Source organism: Pantherophis guttatus, chromosome 4, assembly GCF_059756535.1.
Source record: "Pantherophis guttatus breed Tessera chromosome 4, ASM5975653v1, whole genome shotgun sequence".
In the NCBI taxonomy this organism is placed as follows: Eukaryota; Metazoa; Chordata; class Lepidosauria; order Squamata; family Colubridae; genus Pantherophis; species Pantherophis guttatus.
This window is the reverse complement of record NC_142066.1, coordinates 728,522-746,331: the sequence shown is the minus strand read 5'-3', so window position 1 is coordinate 746,331 and position 17,810 is coordinate 728,522. Positions and strand designations below refer to the sequence as shown.

The following is a 17,810-nucleotide window of genomic DNA, read 5'->3' as shown; positions in this document are numbered from 1 at the left end:
ATGTAATAATTACACTCGAGCTCCCCTCTTCCCAGCCACTCTGGAGCAGCGCCAAGCTCTTGGGGTCCGGAGCGAAGACCCTCGCCAGGCCTAGTGGTTACAGTGGGTGCGAGAGCAGCAGCCTCCCAAACACGCCCTGACTCCAATTCCTATTATCCCCAGCCAGAGCGGTCTGAACCCAGGAGGTGGCCAGACAGCAGTTCTGCTCCTTCCCTTGCAGCCTGCTTGGCATCTTTCCATGCTGCAAGGCAGGCAGGTATTCCCCAGGTGCAGCTGTACCCAGGTCTGGGCTTCTGCCTGCCAGGAGTCCCTTTGACCAGCTGGCTCCCCCGGCAGCAAATTGCAAGGCTGCCCCTGCGGATTTCTGCCTGCTTCTGAAAGCCCAGAGGCCATTTTTTAATCTCCTGCAGGGACCGATGGGAGTTGTAGTCCCGACGCATCCGGGAAGAGCAGGCTAGAACAGGCTGTTTCGGACTGTACCACCTTTCCTGCTGCCCCCCTCTGGATGGAACAACTCTCCCTTTAAAGAAATGCGTGTACTCGCCCCTTCCTGACCGCAGGGGGAGAGACTACAACCCCCAGAATGCCCAGCTCCCCTCGGGGAGCCGAGGTCTGAAGGCATTTGGACGCTTCTTCCCCGCCCTCATCGTCAGCCACCCCTGGGAATTGGTTTGTCCCAAGTCCTTCTCCTCCCCCCTCGCGCTGCTTGGTCTGACTCTGCCCATCCGAGATGGTACGGCCCAACTTGAGAATTATTTTCGGAGCGGGGGAGGGAGGCGCGGGCGGGCCCCGCCTCGCCCCACACCGGAACGGGTCCTCCTTGTGTGCCCCCCGCCCGCTTCACAGTCTGACAGCGTCCGCCTTCCTCCCCTTGCCGCGCGACCTCCCCCCCCCCACGGAGCGGAAGGACTTGGTTCCTCCCGCTCCTCTCCCCCTCCCTGCGGGGAGTCCTTTCGGCCGCGTCCGACTCTGGGCGCGGCGGCACAGCCGCATCACTGGGCCGGCGGGGCGAGATCGCTCCGCGCGCTCCCGAGTCAAGTCCCGGCCGCCGCCGCGCGCTCTGAGCAGCCCCAGCAGCCGCGGCCGAGCGCGATCCTTCCGCTCCTGGAGCAGCGGAAACGAGTCCCCCGCCCCCCGGCCCCCTCGTGCGGCGGCGGCGGCGGCGCTGCAGCAGCAGCAGGTAGGTGGGGGAGGGGGGGCGGCTGGGTAAGGCCGGGCGGTTCCCCCTTCCTTTCCTCCTCCTCCCGCTGCGCTCCCCCTCTTTCCCCCTCCCCCCCAGCCTGCAGACCCCCGCCCAGGCTCTCCCGACCCCCCATGCAAGCCCGGAAAGCCCCCTAGCCCGGGGCAGCCCCTCCCCTCCGCCGCCCCAGCCTCCGTCGGCCCGGAGCACCGCCCGCCCCATTGCACAACCTCGGGCCGCCCGCCGCCCTTTCGCCCCCGGATCAGCAGGGAGGGGCCGCCCTGCCGCCCTCGCCCTCCCCGGGACCCCCTTTCTACGCCCCCCCGACTTCTTTCCCCGCAGCCCCCCCCCACTCGCTCTCAGGGGCTCCCGCGACCCCCCCCACAGCAGCCAGGATGCTTCCCAACCCCCTCCCTTTTTTGGGGGGGTCTCAGAGATCGCCCCAAGGGTAAATGGGCGCATTGGGTTGGCCCCCTCCCCTTCATTCCCTGCGCCCCCCCCAAAAGGAAGCTCGGCTTCCTCCTGCATCCCCCCCCAAATCCCTGGCGCTTTTTTGGGGGGGGTCTTCTTGTGCCGGGTGGGGGGGAGGAAGGCAGGGCTGAGCTCTGGGCGGAGGTGGGGAGGGCTGGGCTGCCCCCTCCCCAAAAGAGCAGCCGCGGCCTCCCCGGGGCTCCTGAGCGTGTCTGGAGGCTTTCATTACGACGTTAAATGCCTCCCCCGGGGGAGCCTGCGCGTCCCAGGGCTCGGCCTGCCGAAGGGGTGTGTGTGTGTGTTTGTGTGTGTGTGTGTGTGTGTTTGCGTGTATATGTGTGTGTGTGAGAGAGAGAATTCCGCGTCTTGCCAGCAGCTAAGCAGGATCTTCTGGGCTTGGCCAAGGTGGGCCGGGTCCAAGGAGGGGAGGGGGCGTCGTTGCACCTGGGAGACTGCAGCATCTTGCAGAGAGAGAGAGAGAGGGAGGGAGACCCTCTGTGGTTGCCTCTTCGCAACGGGGTGGGGGGGGGTTTGTGCTGTCCTGACCTTTGCAGAGTTAGGACCCCCCCTCCCCACCCAAGAGCGTTGTGCGGAAGGAGGCCCAAGAGCCCCCCCCCTCCCCAGCCTTGCATCAGTTCTCTTCGCTTCCTCCTGAAAACCAGCTAGGCTGGCAAACACCCCCAGGGGATGCCTCAGCCCCTCTGGCCGTGGGGAGGGCGGGAGGGGGCAAAGCAGCTCCCCCGGGCACGGGTGGGTGGGTGGGTGGGAGTTTTGCCCTGGGCAGCCTGAACCTTCAGTGGAGACCCCAGCCGGGCACCCTGCAGGAAGTGGTGGTGGGCTTCAACCTGGCGCTGTGTGGATGTCCCGTCCCCCCCAATGGGTACGTGGGTTGGAGTTGATGCAACACTGTAGAAGGGGAGGGGTCTCCCGGACTCCCAGGGTCTCTGGAAAAGACCCTCTGAGCACGGAGGGTGGAGCCCCAGAGTTTCGAGAAGGGCCCGCCAGCCACCCGTGATTTGGGCAGGGAGAGAGAGAACTGAAAGAGGAAATGCCAGCTGGGAAATGCTGCCAGCGGGCAACGGGAGTCCCTCCTCCTGGGCGGGGGTCCCTGATGGAGACTCCTGGGGCTGTGGTTTTCCGGTTGGGGGCCACCCACTGTTGCTGCCCTCTGGGGGACCCACTGTGCTTTCTACTTCCGGTGTGCAGTTTTTTGCAACTCCTTGTTCCTCCTAGGATGGGGTTTCTCAACCTCAGCTGCTTTCAGAGATGTGGACTTCAACTCCCAGAATTCCCCAGCCCTCTTAAAGGGGCCAAGGTTGAGAAAGGCTGGTCTAGATCCTCGTCTTACAACAGATCATTTCATGATGGTTTGAAGTTACAACAACACTGGAAAAAGTGACTTACAACCGTTGCAGCGTCCCCATGGTCATGTGACCCCAAATTGATGATTGGCAACTGGTTCATATTGAGGACGGTTGCAATGTCCCTGGGGTCAGGTGATCGATCCCCTTTTTTGTGACCTTCTGACAAGCAAAGTCCAGATTCACTTAACAATCTTAACAGCGGCAGAGATTCGCTTAACAACAAAAGGAGGTAGAATGGGGCAAAACTCACTTAACTGTTTTGCTTAGCAACAGAAATTTGGAGCTCAGTTGTGGTCATAAGATGAGGATTACCTGTAGAGGCACGAGTGGGGTGTTCCGGGAAAGCAAAATATTTATAAAAGTTGGGTTAATGCCGCAGCTTTTAGTGTGGATTGAGGAGAGCCACTCTCGACGCAGCTGGGGGGTCTCTGCTTGGGTGTCTCCCTCCCTGCTGGTGGGGTTTGGCTGGGAATGTGGGGTGTTGTGGTCCAAAACATGGATGAGGCAGTGCAAATAAAGTATTTTATAAAGTACCGCTTTACAAAGCCTGAGTAAGGCCACACCTGGAATCCTGCACCCAGTTTTGGCCTCCCCTTACAAAAAGGAGGTTGAGACTTTGGAAAGAGTGCAGAGAAGAGCAACTAAGAGGATGAAAGGGCTAAAGGAGACTAAAACAGACGAAGAACGGTGGCAGGATTTGGGTTTGGCCGGTCTAGAGAAAAGAAGGACTTGGGGGGGACATGATAGCAGCATTCCAGTATTTGAGGGGCTGCCATATAGATTATTCAAATTATTCTCCAAAGAACCAGAAGGCAGGACAAGAAACAACGGATGGAAAATAATCGAGAGGAGCAACCTGGAATTAAGGAGAAATTTGCTGACAGTGAGGACAATTAACCAGTGGAACAGCTGGCCACCAGAAGTTGTGGGTGCTCCATCACTGGAGGTTTTGAAGAAGAGATTGGACAGCCGCTTGTCTGAAATGGCTCAGGGTCTCCTGCTTGAGCAGGGGGTTGGACTAGAAGACCTCCAAGGTCCCTTCCAGCTCTATTCCACTCTAAACAAATGCAGGCTTGTTGTGAGTCTGTCAGCCAAGCAGACTTGCAGCCGGGGGAGGCTGAGGCCTCCTTCCCACTGGGCTACCATCTGTCTGTCGAGTCTCTTGCCAGCCGTGGGGCACCTCAGGAAGGCTTCCAGATCCCCCATAGGGGAGGATCAGAGCGGCCTGCAGTTTCGGACTGCGGAGGAGCAGAGGGAGCCTGTGATCTGGGCTGATGTGGGGGGGGGGGACAACAACTCTGATCCTCCTCCCTCCCTCCCTGCAGCCCCATCTCAAAGGCCCTCCATCTCTAATGGTGGCGGGGGGGGGGTTGGTGCCTGGCATGTTGCAAAAGTGCCATTCCCTGCACGTGGCAAAGATTCCGATTTTGGAAGGTGGCACCCGGCACTGTCCCTGCCATGCTTCAGCTCTGCCTCCTTCTGACACCCCTCCCCCCCGGGGTGGCTCTCCCCTGTTCCCCCTTGTTTTGGGGTCCCCTGGCAATTGGGAGCCAGGAAGTCCCAGCCTGGCCTGTTCCCCATTCAGACGTTTTCTGGCCACTCTCGGCCTTTCTGGGCTGGAGCAAAGGCCGAGCAGCGGGAAAGGCGGCTCTTTCCTTGCCCCCTCCCCCTCAGGAAGGAGCAGCCCCCTCTCTGGAGGAAGCCGCCCTTGGCCGCCTTCCCTTCCCACTTCCTCCCTCAAACAGCCCGGATCCATCGCTCGCTCGGCTTTCTCATCCCGTTGCCCAGGCAACCGCCTCCCGGAGCATAGAGCAGTATGTGTGTGTGTGTGTGTGTGTGAGAGAGAGAGAGTGGCTGGTCACCTTAGCAACCCTGTCTTTTTGGCTTCTCTGGGGTGGCCAGAGGGGGGGGCCGTAGGGGGCGACCCCACCTTTATTTGCCAAAGGCTGCAGCCGCAGCTCTGCCAGGAAGTGAAAATCCACCTGCTCTGAGTTTCTTCCCCCCCCCACTGCCTTGTTTCCATTCAGAAGCGGTCGTGGGAGCTGAGAGGGGGGGGTCTTATCCTGGGTGGGGGCTCGGACAGCAATAGCCATAACAGTTAGACTTCTATACTACCTCACAGTGCTTTACAGCCCCCTCTAAGCAGCCTCTCGTCCCCAACAATCTGGGTCTTCATTTTACCGACCTCGGAAGGACAGACGGCTGAGTTAACCTTCAGCCGGTGAGAATCGAACTGCTGGCAGTCAGCAGAGTCAGCCTGCAATGCTGCATTCTAACCACTGCGCCATCGTGGTGATGCATTCCCGTAACGGATTTGGGCGATTCTGATCTTGCTAAGTGGGACAGACACAACTTGTGTGTGTGTCTGTGTGTCCCTTTTCCCCCTCCTTTGCACCTGTAGGGATTCGGGGTTGCAAACAGTGAGTTGGGGCCTCTTCCTTTCTCTGCTTAGCAGCGCCTTCCTTCTCCAACCCCCCTGCCACCCCCCATGGCTTGGAAAGTTGGGGGGCTTGGGCTGCCACGGATGTTTGTGTGTGAACAATCCCTCAAATCCCCCCTTTAGGGGTCCCTGGAGGGGTCAGGCACGGGAGGTCGAGCTCCCTGTAGTGGCAGAGGGTCAGGCGTTGAGCTGCAGAAATCCGAAATCCGCTCTCTTTAAGGGCTGCCACTTCTGGGTCTTGTTCGGGGGGGGGTCAGTTGGTCCCTTTGGCTCCTGATGGGCAGTCAGGTGTCCAGCTGGACCAGGGACAAAGGAAGGGGAGGCACAAGTGGCAAATTGTGGCCGCGTCCATCTCTTTTTTTTTTTTTATTTGATTTATATGCCACCCTTCTCCGGAGACTCAGGGCGGCTTACAAGGCGTTAAGCAATAGCCTTCATACTTTTGTATATTTTATACAAAGTCAGCTTATTGCCCCCACAAACTGGGTCCTCATTTTACCTACCTTAGAAAGGATGGAAGGCTGAGTCAGCCTTGAGCCTGGTGAGATTTGAACTCGCAGTAATTGCAGGCAGCTGGAAGCTAAATACTACCTTTAACAGTAGCATTAGTCTGCTGCGCCACTCAGGCTCTTCCTCTCTTTGCTCTCTTTCCACTTTGCAAGTGGAAAAATATTTTTAATCCAGCATGCGATTAGAGGGAATATTATAGCTGTATTTTTAAATCACGGGTAGGCCTCGACTTACGACCACAACTGAGCTTCAGATTTCCGTCGCTAAGCAAAACAGTTGTTCTGAATTTTGCTCCATTTTGTGACCTTTCTTAAAAATCACTGCAGTTGTTAAGTGAAGCATTGATTATGCAAGTGGTCCTTGACCTACGACCACAATTGAGCCCTAAGTTTCTGTTGTTAAGCGAGACATTTGTTAAGCGAGTTTTGCCCCCATTTTACGACCTTTCCTGCCTCGGTTGTTAACTGAATCACTGTCATTGTTAAGCGAGTAACAGTGGTTATTAAGTGACTTTGCTTGTCAGAAGGTCGCAAAAGGGGATCGCGTGACCTTGGGACACAGCGCCCGTCATAAAGCAAGCACCTGAAGTTTGACCACACCATCATAAGGATGCTGCAAAGGTCCTAACTGTGAAAAACACTGTAAGTCGCTTTTTTCCCATGCCGTCGTAACTTTGAACGGTCACTGAACGAACTGTTGCTAAGTCAAGAAATACTGATTGTGTGTGAATTCTTAGCTGCCATTTGATGGCCCACCTATGTTTGACTGTAACGCCGTTTGGTGAAACGGCAAGATCATAATTGTCGTCATCATCTTCTTTTAAAGACCCCATAATCCCTTGTGGGGTGGAGTCTGGGCAACTGAATGGAGCTGAGGGTTTACTGGCCAGATGCCCTTCCTGTTGCCAGTGTGGAGTTATATTCAGCAGATATATTTCTCACTGTGCCCAGAGGGAGAGAGAGAAATATCTGCTTCTACCTAGGATCGAACTCACAGCCTCCTGATTGTGAGGCGAGAGCTCCACCTCTAGGCCACAGCAACACTCTGTTAAAAAAGCGAGAGAGTCTTTCTTAAAGTCACAGTAATAATTTCCTATCCCCTCCAGGATCGTGGCTAAGTGAAAGGGGGCTGCTGGCCAAGCCCCTGCCCCCCCAGCCACCATGAGTGAATTGGAGCAGTTGAGGCAGGAAGCGGAGCAGCTGCGGAACCAGATCCGGGTGAGTTACTCGGAGGAGGAGGAATGGGGTTGCCACAAGGTTCTAGTCCTCAGTGAGGTGGCAGATGCATCTTGAGGAACCAGGCGGTGGGCCTTCACGGCATCATTTTTGTGTTCAGTGTTGGCAGAGTGGTAGGTGTGTGCTGGAGGATGCAGTGCTCTGGGTTCTCCGGGAAGGAGAATGAAGGGGGCGGTTGAGTCGGGGGGGGGCACTTCTTGGTGGGACAGGCAAAACTGCCAAGTGGCATCTGAGCCGGTCATTAAGTGAGCCTCCTCTTCCTCCTCTCTCCCGCAGGACGCCAGGAAAGCATGTGGCGATTCCACACTGAGCCAGGTGAGGCAGGTGGACCCAATGGGGGGGAGAAGGAGGCGGCCTCTGGGACCCCCCTCACTCCCCCCACCGCTGACCCCTCTCTTCCTCCCCCCCACTCAAGATCACCGCTGGCCTCGATCCGGTGGGCCGGATCCAGATGCGAACGAGGCGGACGCTGCGGGGTCACCTGGCCAAGATCTACGCCATGCACTGGGGGACGGACTCCAGGTGAAAGCAGCAAGAGGATGAGCCCCTCCCTCCACCCCCAATAAAGAAGGGGTGGGGGAAGGAAGTATCCTCTAGTATCCCCCCAAATGATCAAGGCTCTGAGCTCCGTTTCCCTCTGTCGCCTCAGGCTTTTGGTTAGTGCCTCTCAAGACGGCAAGCTGATCATCTGGGACAGCTACACCACCAACAAGGTGAGTCGGAAGGCGCCAGGTGGGCCCCCGGAGAAGGCCCCCGCAGGCCTGCCCCCCCCCGCTCAGTGCCGCTCTCTTTCCAGGTTCACGCCATTCCTCTGAGGTCGTCCTGGGTGATGACCTGTGCCTACGCTCCCTCCGGGAATTACGTGGCCTGCGGGGGGCTGGACAACATTTGCTCCATCTACAGCCTCATCACCCGCGAAGGGAACGTCCGAGTCAGCCGGGAGCTGCCAGGACACACGGGTGAGGACTCTCTTCTCTCCCCCGGGGAGGGTCAGGTCTCCTCCGCCCCTCACCCACCCTCCTGACGACACCTTCCTCTCCTCCACAAGGGTACCTCTCCTGCTGCCGCTTCCTGTCCAATAACCAGATCATCACCAGTTCGGGAGACACAACCTGGTGAGTGGTGGGACTTCCCCCCCAAAAAAGGGGAGGGGGTTGTGATATATCAATCACTCACTTGCTAGGCAGATGTTTTGAGCCGAGACCCACCTAGAAATAGATGGCACTAGCAATAGCCCTTAGACTTATATACCACTTCATAGTGCTTTACCACCCTCTCTAAGCAATTTACAGAGTCAGCCTGTTGCCCCCAACAATTGGGGTCCTCATTTTACCCACTTCGAAAAGACGAAAGGCTGAGTCAACCTTGAGCCGGTCAGGATCGAACTCCTGGCGGTTGGCAGAGTCAGCCTGCAATCCTGCATTCTAACCACTGCCGCCACCCTGGCTCATAATATAGGTAGTCCTTGACTTACAACTTTCATTTCATGACTGTTACAACGGCACTGAAAAAAGTGACTTATGACCATTTTCCACATTTGCGACCATGGCAGCATCCCCATGGCCGCGGGATCAAAAGTTGGACGCTTGCCAACTGGCTCACATTTATGACGGTCGCAGTGTCCTGGAGTCACATGATCCCCTTTTGCGACTTTCTGATAAGTCAGTGGGGGAAGCCAGGTTCACTTAACATCCATGCCGTGGCAAGAAAGGTCATAAAATGGGGCTAAACTTACTTAGTAACAACTCTCCCTTGGCAACCGAAATTTTGAGCTCGATTCTGGTCACGTCGAGGGCTGCCTGCGCTGAGCCATGAACTTCCTGGTTGTGTTAGAATTAAGAAAAGTCAGCAACAAGACGCCACCCGACAGCCGGTGCAGAACAATGTCCCAAAGTGATTTCACTCCAACTCGACCAGAACAAGCTGTCTAGGGCCATGCAAACAAGCGAAGCAGGCAGCACACGAAACCACGGCCCCTTCCAGTTGGCAGGAAAAACCTCTCCACGGAACCGGACCCTTAGTGCCCAGTAGGTTGAGGGCCGCTGTTTTAAGGCCATCTGTCTGTTCCACATGGGAGTGGTCAAGATGGACGTGAGCACCAGGGAGTGGTCAAATCTGGAGTCCTGAAGCCGGGTGGGGTGCGTGCATGCCTGACTGCCTCCCCTTCCTCCTTGCCAGTGCCCTGTGGGACATCGAGACGGGCCAGCAAACCACCACCTTCACAGGCCACAGCGGGGATGTCATGTCCCTCTCGCTGTCCCCCGACATGCGCTGCTTTGTCTCGGGTGCTTGCGATGCTTCAGTCAAGCTGTGGGACATCCGGGACAGCATGTGCCGGCAGACGTTCACGGGACACGAATCGGACATCAATGCTGTCTGTGTGAGTGCGGAGCCTGCCCTGGGGAGGGGAGAGGAGGGGAGGGTTTGTAGGAGACCGGACTCCAAAGACCCTGTTTGAGATACTCTCCAGCCCCTGGTTCGTGGCAAGCATCTAGAGCAGAATTTCTCAACCTCGGCCACCGTTACGCATGAATAACCAGACCAAAAAATGTAGAGTTCAAAGTAGCTCCTTTATTGTTCTATGCCTGTAGTACAGGAATCTTCCAGACTGTAGTTTGGAAAAACTAGATGGGACTTGGTGACCTTCAAAGGGGGCTCAGACTTCGGCCTCACGTCTTTACGTAAGGAGACCTTGCTAATTCCCCATTTGATCTCAACTCTTGACAGTTGCTCTGCAACAGCCATTTTAGAGCGGGCTAACTTCAGCTCCCAGAATCCCCTAGCTTTCTCTCCTTAGCTGTCTCCCCTCTTCCTTTCTCGCCCAGTTCTTCCCCAACGGGAACGCCTTCACCACGGGTTCCGATGATGCCACCTGTCGCCTCTTCGACCTGCGTGCCGACCAGGAGCTGATGCTCTACTCGCACGACAACATCATTTGTGGCATCACCTCGGTCGCCTTCTCCCGCAGCGGACGCCTCCTGCTGGCCGGCTACGACGACTTCAACTGCAACATTTGGGACTCCATGAAGGGCGACCGGGCAGGTGAGTGGCCAGCAGGAGGTCATCTTCCCTCCAGCTCACGCCTCTGCCCGCTCCGGTGCCCCTGGCCTCACTGCTCCGTTAGAAGGGTTGAGGGAAGGCAATTCTCCTCCCACCCTTAAGGATCTGCTGGGGCCCAGTTGGGATCCCGCTGAAATCTAAGGATTCTTGGTTTTCAGGAACCAGATCAGACCCTAGTCTGCTTAGTTTGAGTCCTGTGGCCTCGGTTGTTTGAGTAGCTTATTGTCCCCCCCAAAGATTTTTTTTTTAAAGAGGCAACTGGACTTTCTTGCTTTTCTTTTTCTTTGAAGATATTTCACTTCTCATCCAAGGTTCTTCAGGTTTGATCCTTCCGTTCCCCACCCTCCCATCCGAGCTGAAGAAGCTGCTTGGATGAGAAGTGAAACGTCTTCAAAGAAAGTCCAGTTGTCGCTTGGAAAAAAAGCACCTGGATGACGGAAAATCCGTAGACTTCCTTGGTTGTTATTTGAGGGGTCCTTGGTGCCCTCTGAGCTTGGTGGTTTCCCTGCAGACATTTCGTGACCCAACTAGGTAGCTTCTCCAGTGCTAGAAGGCAGTGGGGGTTGTGAGGGGGAGGAGGAAGAGGAAGAGAAGGGCTGTGGGGTCCTTGGTGCCCTCTGAGCTTGGTGGTTTCCCTGCAGACATTTCAGGACCCCAACTAGGTAACATCACCAGGGCTAGTTACGGTTCTTGCCTACAGACAGGATCTTGCCAGACTAAAGCAACTCCCGGCAGAACTATAGAGACCGACTCCTGTGACACTCCAAGCCACGCTGACTCTTTGCCCTCGGGAAAGCAGCTCCTCCCTCCTGGGAATCCAGACTCCCTTCCACCGCAGGCCAACCCGATAGTCCCAAAAAGAGGATTAGACTCTGTCCTGCTTCCCACCCCACCCCCCACCCCGTATCCTAAACCATAGCTGTGGCTGGTCTTTGCTGGCTCTGCATCTTTGCCGTAGCCAGGGTGAACTGCCCACTTGTCAATACCCGGAGCCACATATTCCAGGCCAGCATTCAGGAAGAGAAACCCCATTTTTGTGCTGGGGAGGGTCCGGCTGGGTCCATCGGAGAAGCAGGAGAGGAGACAGTTCTCTCGGGGTTCGGCTGCAAGCGGTCAGGGGCTGGGAATGCCATTCGTGTCGGTTAGGAAGGGACAGATGGTGAAGAGGATGGGGGTGTGGAAGGGTCTCTCTCCCTCTGGACTGATCGGCAGGAAAAGCCTTTTGGGGTGTCCTGTGGCCTCTGCTGCCACTCCTTCGAGCTTCATTGCTAGGAAGTCTCTCTTCTTGCAGGCGTCCTCGCTGGCCACGACAACCGGGTCAGCTGCCTTGGCGTGACAGACGACGGCATGGCCGTAGCTACCGGCTCCTGGGACAGCTTCTTGAAAGTCTGGAACTGAACCCTGCCTTGGGGTGGATGGGGGGGCTGGTGGGAGAAAAGCTGGAGGCCCTTGGTGGCCCCCCCATCCGGTCTCTGCCCCCTCTGCTGTGGCCTTGAGCCTCTGCCCCTCAGCTGGCTGCCCTCCCATTGTCCGTCCCCCCCTCCTGTTTCTTTCTCTGCTCCACTTCAACATTATTCTAAGCCTGGTTTCCAACTGCAACGTTGAGGGGGGAGGATGCCAGCGATGCTGCCAAGGGGGAGCAGGGGGTGCCAGCCTCACAAATAAAAGGTTTTGAGGGGTTACAATGCAGCACTGTGTGATTTCGTCGAGGGGAGCTACGGGGGGGGGGGGAACTTCTGTGTGGCCTCCCCATCATAGCCAAGAGCAGGGGTGTCCAAACATGGCCACTTTTAAGACTTGTGGACTTCAACTTCCAGAATTCCCTGGGACTAATGCATTCCTTTGGATAGCTATACTCATTGTGGCCTATTTACTCTCTTGTTATCCCTTCCACTGCACTCTCTCCGCTCTGGGAGGTAGGGGAAAACAGGCATGGCTAGCTGAGAAATTCTGGAAGTTGAAGTCCACAAGTCAGAAAATTGCCAAGTTCGGAGCAACTAGAGCAATGGGGTGGGGTGGTTGAGGGTGTTTGGATCCTCTCCCAGTGGCTGCCTAGGCAGATGTAGGTCCAGAACACAGAATGCATTCCTTTTGATAGTATCACCCATTGTGGCTTATTTACTCTCTTGTAATCCCTTCCTCTGCAATCTACCCGTTTTAGCAGAGAGGAGGGAAAAAACCCTCTCCCACTGGCTGCCTAGGCAGATGCAGGTTCAGAGCACAGAATGGACTGTTGGGTCCTTTGTAGAGGGGCTGTTCCTGCAGATGTTTCCTTAGGGTTAGAGGTCATCGGTGCCCACCAGAGAGCGGATATGCTCTAGCTGCGAAATAGGAATGCCCCCGTTTGGCAGTTCAGCCTTGAGCTAGAGATTACATGATGGCTTTTGGGGAGCCCTGACTTAAACCGGAGCCAGGAAAGCGATTGGGTCCAAGCCTCCTGGGATGGGGGCCCAGTTCAGAGAACCACTTTTTCTTCCGTTCGTTGTTGGCTGTCCCTGTTTGGGCCTGGATTGATTTTCCCTCCTGCTAAAGTGGCCAGAAGACAAGAGAGGGAAGGCAGGGGCTCTTTGCTCCACCAGCTCTCGAGCTGCCCTTGGCCTGGCCCAGCCCAACGAGATGGTCAGTAAAAGGCCGTCCAACAGGCTGCAGCAGGTAGTCCTCAACTTACAACCACAATTGAGCCCAAAATTCATATTGAGATGTTTGTTAACTGAGTTTTGCCCCATTTTACAACTTTTCTTGCCACATCTGTTGTTTCCCCAAAAATAAGACTGGGTTTTACAATGTTTGGGGGACCAAAAGACCATTTAGCTCTTATTTTGGGGGATGTCTTATTTTACGGCCATCCTCCCGCTCCCTCCCACCATCTGCTTGCCTATGACCGCAATGGCTTACAGAGCTTCCCAGGGCAGACGCCCCCAGGGAAATGAAAGAGACTCACATTTTTGTCAGCTTGCAAAGGGGGTGCTTTGAAACAGAGCAATTAATGCACCGCCTACTCCGTCCCATGGCTGCACCGGGGCAGGCGCCCACATGGGGCGTCAGGATCGCCTGTCTCACCCAGTGCCGCACAAGCCTCCTGGCAGCCTCCCGTGAGCCAGGCAGCTGTGCAACAGGTATGAATCGCCTACTTCCCCCCCACACACACACCTTTTCACTTCGCTTTCTCTAGGCCAAGGGGCCAGTAGGCTGTGGCTGCTGCCAGATAGCATCAGCCCTCACTTGTGCTGGCCACGCCCACCCCAGGCTTATTTTGGGGGTAGGGCTTATATTGGGCCCACCCCAAAAAATCAGGCAAGGGCTTATTTTTGGGGAGAGACAGCAGCACGGTTAAACGAATCTGGTTTCCCCATTGACTTTGCTTGTTGGAAGGTCGCAAAAGGGGATCATGTGACCTTGGGCCACGGCAACGGTCATAAATGTGAGTCAGTTGCCAAAGCTCCGAATGTAAATCACGTGACCGTGGGGAGGCTACCACGGTTGTTAAGTGAAAAACGGCCACAGGTGACATTTTCGGTGCCCTTGTAACTTCGCTCAGTAAAAAAACTCTTGTAAATCGAGGTTTACCTCTCTCTGCCTGGGTGAGGAAAAAGTCCAGGAAATTCCACAACATCTAAGCTTTTATTTCCTTGCAGACACGCAGAGCAAAGGGAGGGACGCAAAACCATTTACAAAACACGTGGCAAGATATGATGGGGAGATGTGTACAGGAGGGGAAGGGGGCTCGGCGTCTCGCCCCCTTCGGATAGTCTGCCACTAGCAAAAGCCAAACAGTCTCTACGCAGGTTAAGAGAGCAAAGCCGTCTCGCGTGCAACCAGCAGGCGCCCCCCCCTCCCACCACCAGTTTAAGGCGCAGAAGCAGACGGGGTCCGGTCGGCCCCTCCTCGGCAGGCAGGCAGGCAGGCAGGCGGGTGGATGTCTGCCCCACCCGGAAGGAGGAAGAGCCGTGGCAGGCCCCCCGTCTGCCCCTCGCAGTCCAATTCGGCCAGTCCGGCTGCGGCTTCGTCTTCCGGCAGAAGAGCCAAGTCCCGTGGGCAGCCAGCCTGCTTGGGCGGAGATGGGGGGATGCCCCCCACAAGTCTTTCAGGCAGATGGTCCATGGGGAAACATTCGGCACCCGAGACCGGGGGGGTGAGGGGAGGAAGTTGTGGCCCTTCTCCCGGGCCCTGCCAGTCACGCCGGGAAAAGGTGAAGTCTGTAAACATCTTTCCACTCTCAGTAGGAGCTCAGAGACGCCCGGGGCCTCGGGCCTCCATCACAGTTTCTTGTAACACTCGGGAAGGACGGACCGCGACAATGTCCGGGCCTCGCCTGCCTCTGGGGGGACAGCGGCTGCAGCGGGGAGGTAGATGGTGGCCGGAGCTGGCGGCCGAGCCGGCTGGGCCCTCTTCGTGTGGGACGCCAGGGAGGGTGAAGCCAGGCTCCCGTTGCTGCCGCTGTGGATGTGGACAGGCGTCCAGTCGAGGCTCCCAGGCCTCCTTCCCGTCTCCGGGGGCTTCTCGCCTGCTGGCCTCGGTCCAGCCTCTCCGCTCTTCCTCACCAAGTGGTCTCCTCGGGCGGAACCCCCCTGGGCCTGCCCCTCCATAGAAGTTTGTGGGTACAGTTTTAAGGCATCAGAAACACACAAAAAGTTGTCACAAAGTATTGGAACAAGCAAAAAGTGGGGGAGCCTGTCACTTCTCCAGGAGCCTGGGGAGGGGCGGGGGCCGCAGCGAGGTTTTCCCTCCGAGGAAACCCCAGGAAGAGGCGCCCCCCCCCAAAAGGATGAGCCGGAGACTGCACTGACGGCTGCATAGCGTTGTAATTGCCTTCTTTGCTTGCTGTGGCTCTCTTAACTGGACATGCACGAGAGCTATTATTTGTTCTGGCATACACCAAGCTCAAAATTAAAACACTCCTCCCACCCACCCACCCCACCCCCAGAGACCCCCCCCCACAACCCTCCCAATGGTTGCGAAAAGGGACCGAGACAGACACATGTATACATTCATAGTCACATTCCAAAAAATGGTTGCCCCAAAATTTCAACGAACAGAGGGAAAAACAAATTGCTACAGGAAACTCTTCTTACGCGCATTATTGTCGGAAAGGAACTGGCAGCAGTAGTACTAATACTCAGACTGGCCCGACTCAGAAGCTGCTGGCTGTGGAGCATGGGATCCGGAAGTCAATGCATGTGGGGGGGGGAGAGGGGACCCCCTGTTCCAGCAGCCAGGTAAGCCCCCCACTCCCCTTCCCACCGGATGTGGGCAGGAGCCCCCTTTGCCTCCCACCGCCGCATCCTCGCAACTCAATGCCAGCTTTTGCATGTGCTACAACAATTCTCGGTGAAACTTTCCCTCCTTATTGCTAGATATTTTTTTTTCATATTAAAAAAAGCTATATAATACTGAAAACAAACTTCACGCTCTTCCCTCCCCATCCCTATTATTTTTCCTCGAAAACTAGTAAGGCAGAAATTGCACACACAAGTTTCCCATTTTTGTTCAGTTTGCGGGAGAAAATCCCGACGCGATTCATAAGAGGCTGAAAAAGAGAAGGACACACAAGAGGTTTCTATGACAAAAGGGGAAAGGACCCCCCCTCCCCCCCAATAACCAACTTCCAGGGCTGAGTGGGGGGCTGCCCCCCTTCCCAGGACAGGGACACCCCCCTACGGAAAACAATCAGCCTGTTTTGTAAACTTTTCCCGTACCTTGATTAACATAAACAGAAAAAAAACACAAAAGGTCTTAGGATTATTACAATTCACTTCCCTCCCCAATGTTTGGTGCAAAGAAAATAAAGGGGGGGGGGGGTCAGCGAGAAGGGGAGGACCCCCCTCCAAACCAATTTGCAAGCAAAGCTGGCGATTGAGCAGGGGGCTCCCAAGTCGGAGGTGGCCCCCGGCCCAAAGGCAGGCGGAGGAGCAATTTTGCACACACATTCTGGCGGCACCCCTGGCCAGTGGAGGCCACGCTGGGCCCCCGGCCGGTGCTGCAGGAGGGTGGCCAGCTCCGGCTCACCTCCTGGGGGAGGGGGCAGACTGAGGACAGTGTCCCCCCAAGGGCCTCAATACTTCAAAGAGCCAGGGTGGCGAGGGGCCAGCACGCCCCAGCAAGACTGGCCTTCTGCTCTCGCACAGACGGACTCTCTTCCCTTCCTGCTCGAGTTGCGTCCGTCTGGCAGAACGGGGACCCTCCAAGCATCACAGTATCAGTTACAGAAAGTATTGAATTCTCTTGCAGATGTGCAGACAGACACACACACACACAGGCGCCCACTCACACACACAGATGCACACAGGATCCATCAGTCCTGGCTTGGAGCCTTACCTGGCTTGGCGTAAGGCGGAAAACCCCAAACAGTCTTTTCGGCATTTGGTCACAACCAGACGGGGTTTCCCCTCCTGCTGCTGCAGTCCAAAGTGGGGGGATTCGGGTACCCCCTTTCCCCCACCCTGCCCTCCCCCACCCAAAAAGCACCGCAAGAAGGCGGCATCTGGCGCTCCAGAGTCCTTCATGCTGCCGAGTGTTTGTGAGACGCGTTTCGGAGCAGATCCTGTCCCCGCCCCACTGTCGCAAGATGCCACGGGGGCCACTTCCAGAAGGCTTCCGTGTCCTCTCACCTTTGCGAGGGGGAAATCTTGGCAGGCAGGCAGGCAGACGGGCGGGCGGGCAGGGGGCCAACGGTAAAGGAGACCGCCTGGGTGCAGGGCACAATCTGGTCCGTCGAGCCCTCGGAAGTCGGCAGGAAGCGCACAAACCCTCCACGTGTATTCCGAGTACCCTGTGTCCAAAGCAGCCCCCGTCCCCAGGACTCCGGTTGGATTGTAAGCGGAAAAAGGTCCTTGCGACAAACCAAAAACCAACAGGTGCTTGTGTAGAGACAAAAAAAAAAACACACCGGGAAGCAGCCCCTCAGGTAACGGAGAATGTGCTATGAACATCACAGCTCCGGCGTAGAACCACGTCTCTCGCCAGCTTGTTTCAAAAAACAGTCCCACACTCTCTCTCTCTCGCTCTCTCGCACACACACACACACAATTGTGCCCAGGTGAGCAGCACCATTGCTGACAACTCTGGGGGGGGTGGGGAAGGAGGGAGGCCTGGAGCCGAAAGTGTCACCCAAGTAGGATACATTCAAATTTGGCTTTGGGTGCACCGGGCGCTCCGACCGTCGATGCCACGGGAGGGCGACCCGCAGGACGATTCATGATTCTCATCCGTGCACGAAACGGGGAGGGGTGGGTGGGAAAGGCCCGGAGAAACGTGTAGACTCACAACATCCGGTGTTTGCTTTCTTGTGTTAGAAAAAAAGTGCGCATCCACACGCCGGTCGCTGAAGAAAAACTGCCCGCTGTGAGCATCTCCGTAGGAGGACAGACGGACGAGGAAGGACGTGGCCGGAAGGGGAAAGGGCCACTGGGGGGAGGGAGGGAGGGAGGGAGGGATGGGGCTCCGCGAAGGTTCCTGGAGATCCAGGAGGAGATGCCGGAATCTGGGATCGGCTTGGAGAACAAAGCAGCTTCTTGGAGGAGCAACCCGCTTCAACAGTAGTGTAGATTCCT

The 17,810-nt window shown here is 56.5% G+C and overlaps 1 protein-coding gene across 3 annotated transcripts; it reads left to right on the top strand.

Moving 5' to 3' along the window:
- The first annotated feature begins 476 nt into the window (after positions 1–476).
- On the top strand, positions 477–11,942 carry GNB2 (G protein subunit beta 2). Of its 3 annotated transcripts, XM_087891594.1 has the most exons (11): positions 937–1,180; positions 6,489–6,606; positions 7,071–7,182; positions 7,477–7,515; positions 7,616–7,722; positions 7,850–7,913; positions 7,997–8,159; positions 8,249–8,315; positions 9,379–9,580; positions 10,026–10,242; positions 11,552–11,942. In XM_087891594.1, exons 3-11 carry the CDS (start codon positions 7,126–7,128, stop codon positions 11,656–11,658), a joined length of 1,023 nt encoding a protein of 340 aa, XP_087747720.1. In that variant the 5' UTR covers positions 937–1,180; positions 6,489–6,606; positions 7,071–7,125; the 3' UTR covers positions 11,659–11,942. The 3 variants fall into 3 exon arrangements, with proteins under 3 accessions (XP_087747721.1, XP_034292496.1, XP_087747720.1); XM_087891595.1 differs by lacking the exons at positions 937–1,180; positions 6,489–6,606 and adding an exon at positions 477–733; XM_034436605.3 differs by lacking the exon at positions 6,489–6,606 and having other exon boundaries at positions 652–1,180.
- The last annotated feature ends 5,868 nt before the right edge of the window (positions 11,943–17,810 follow it).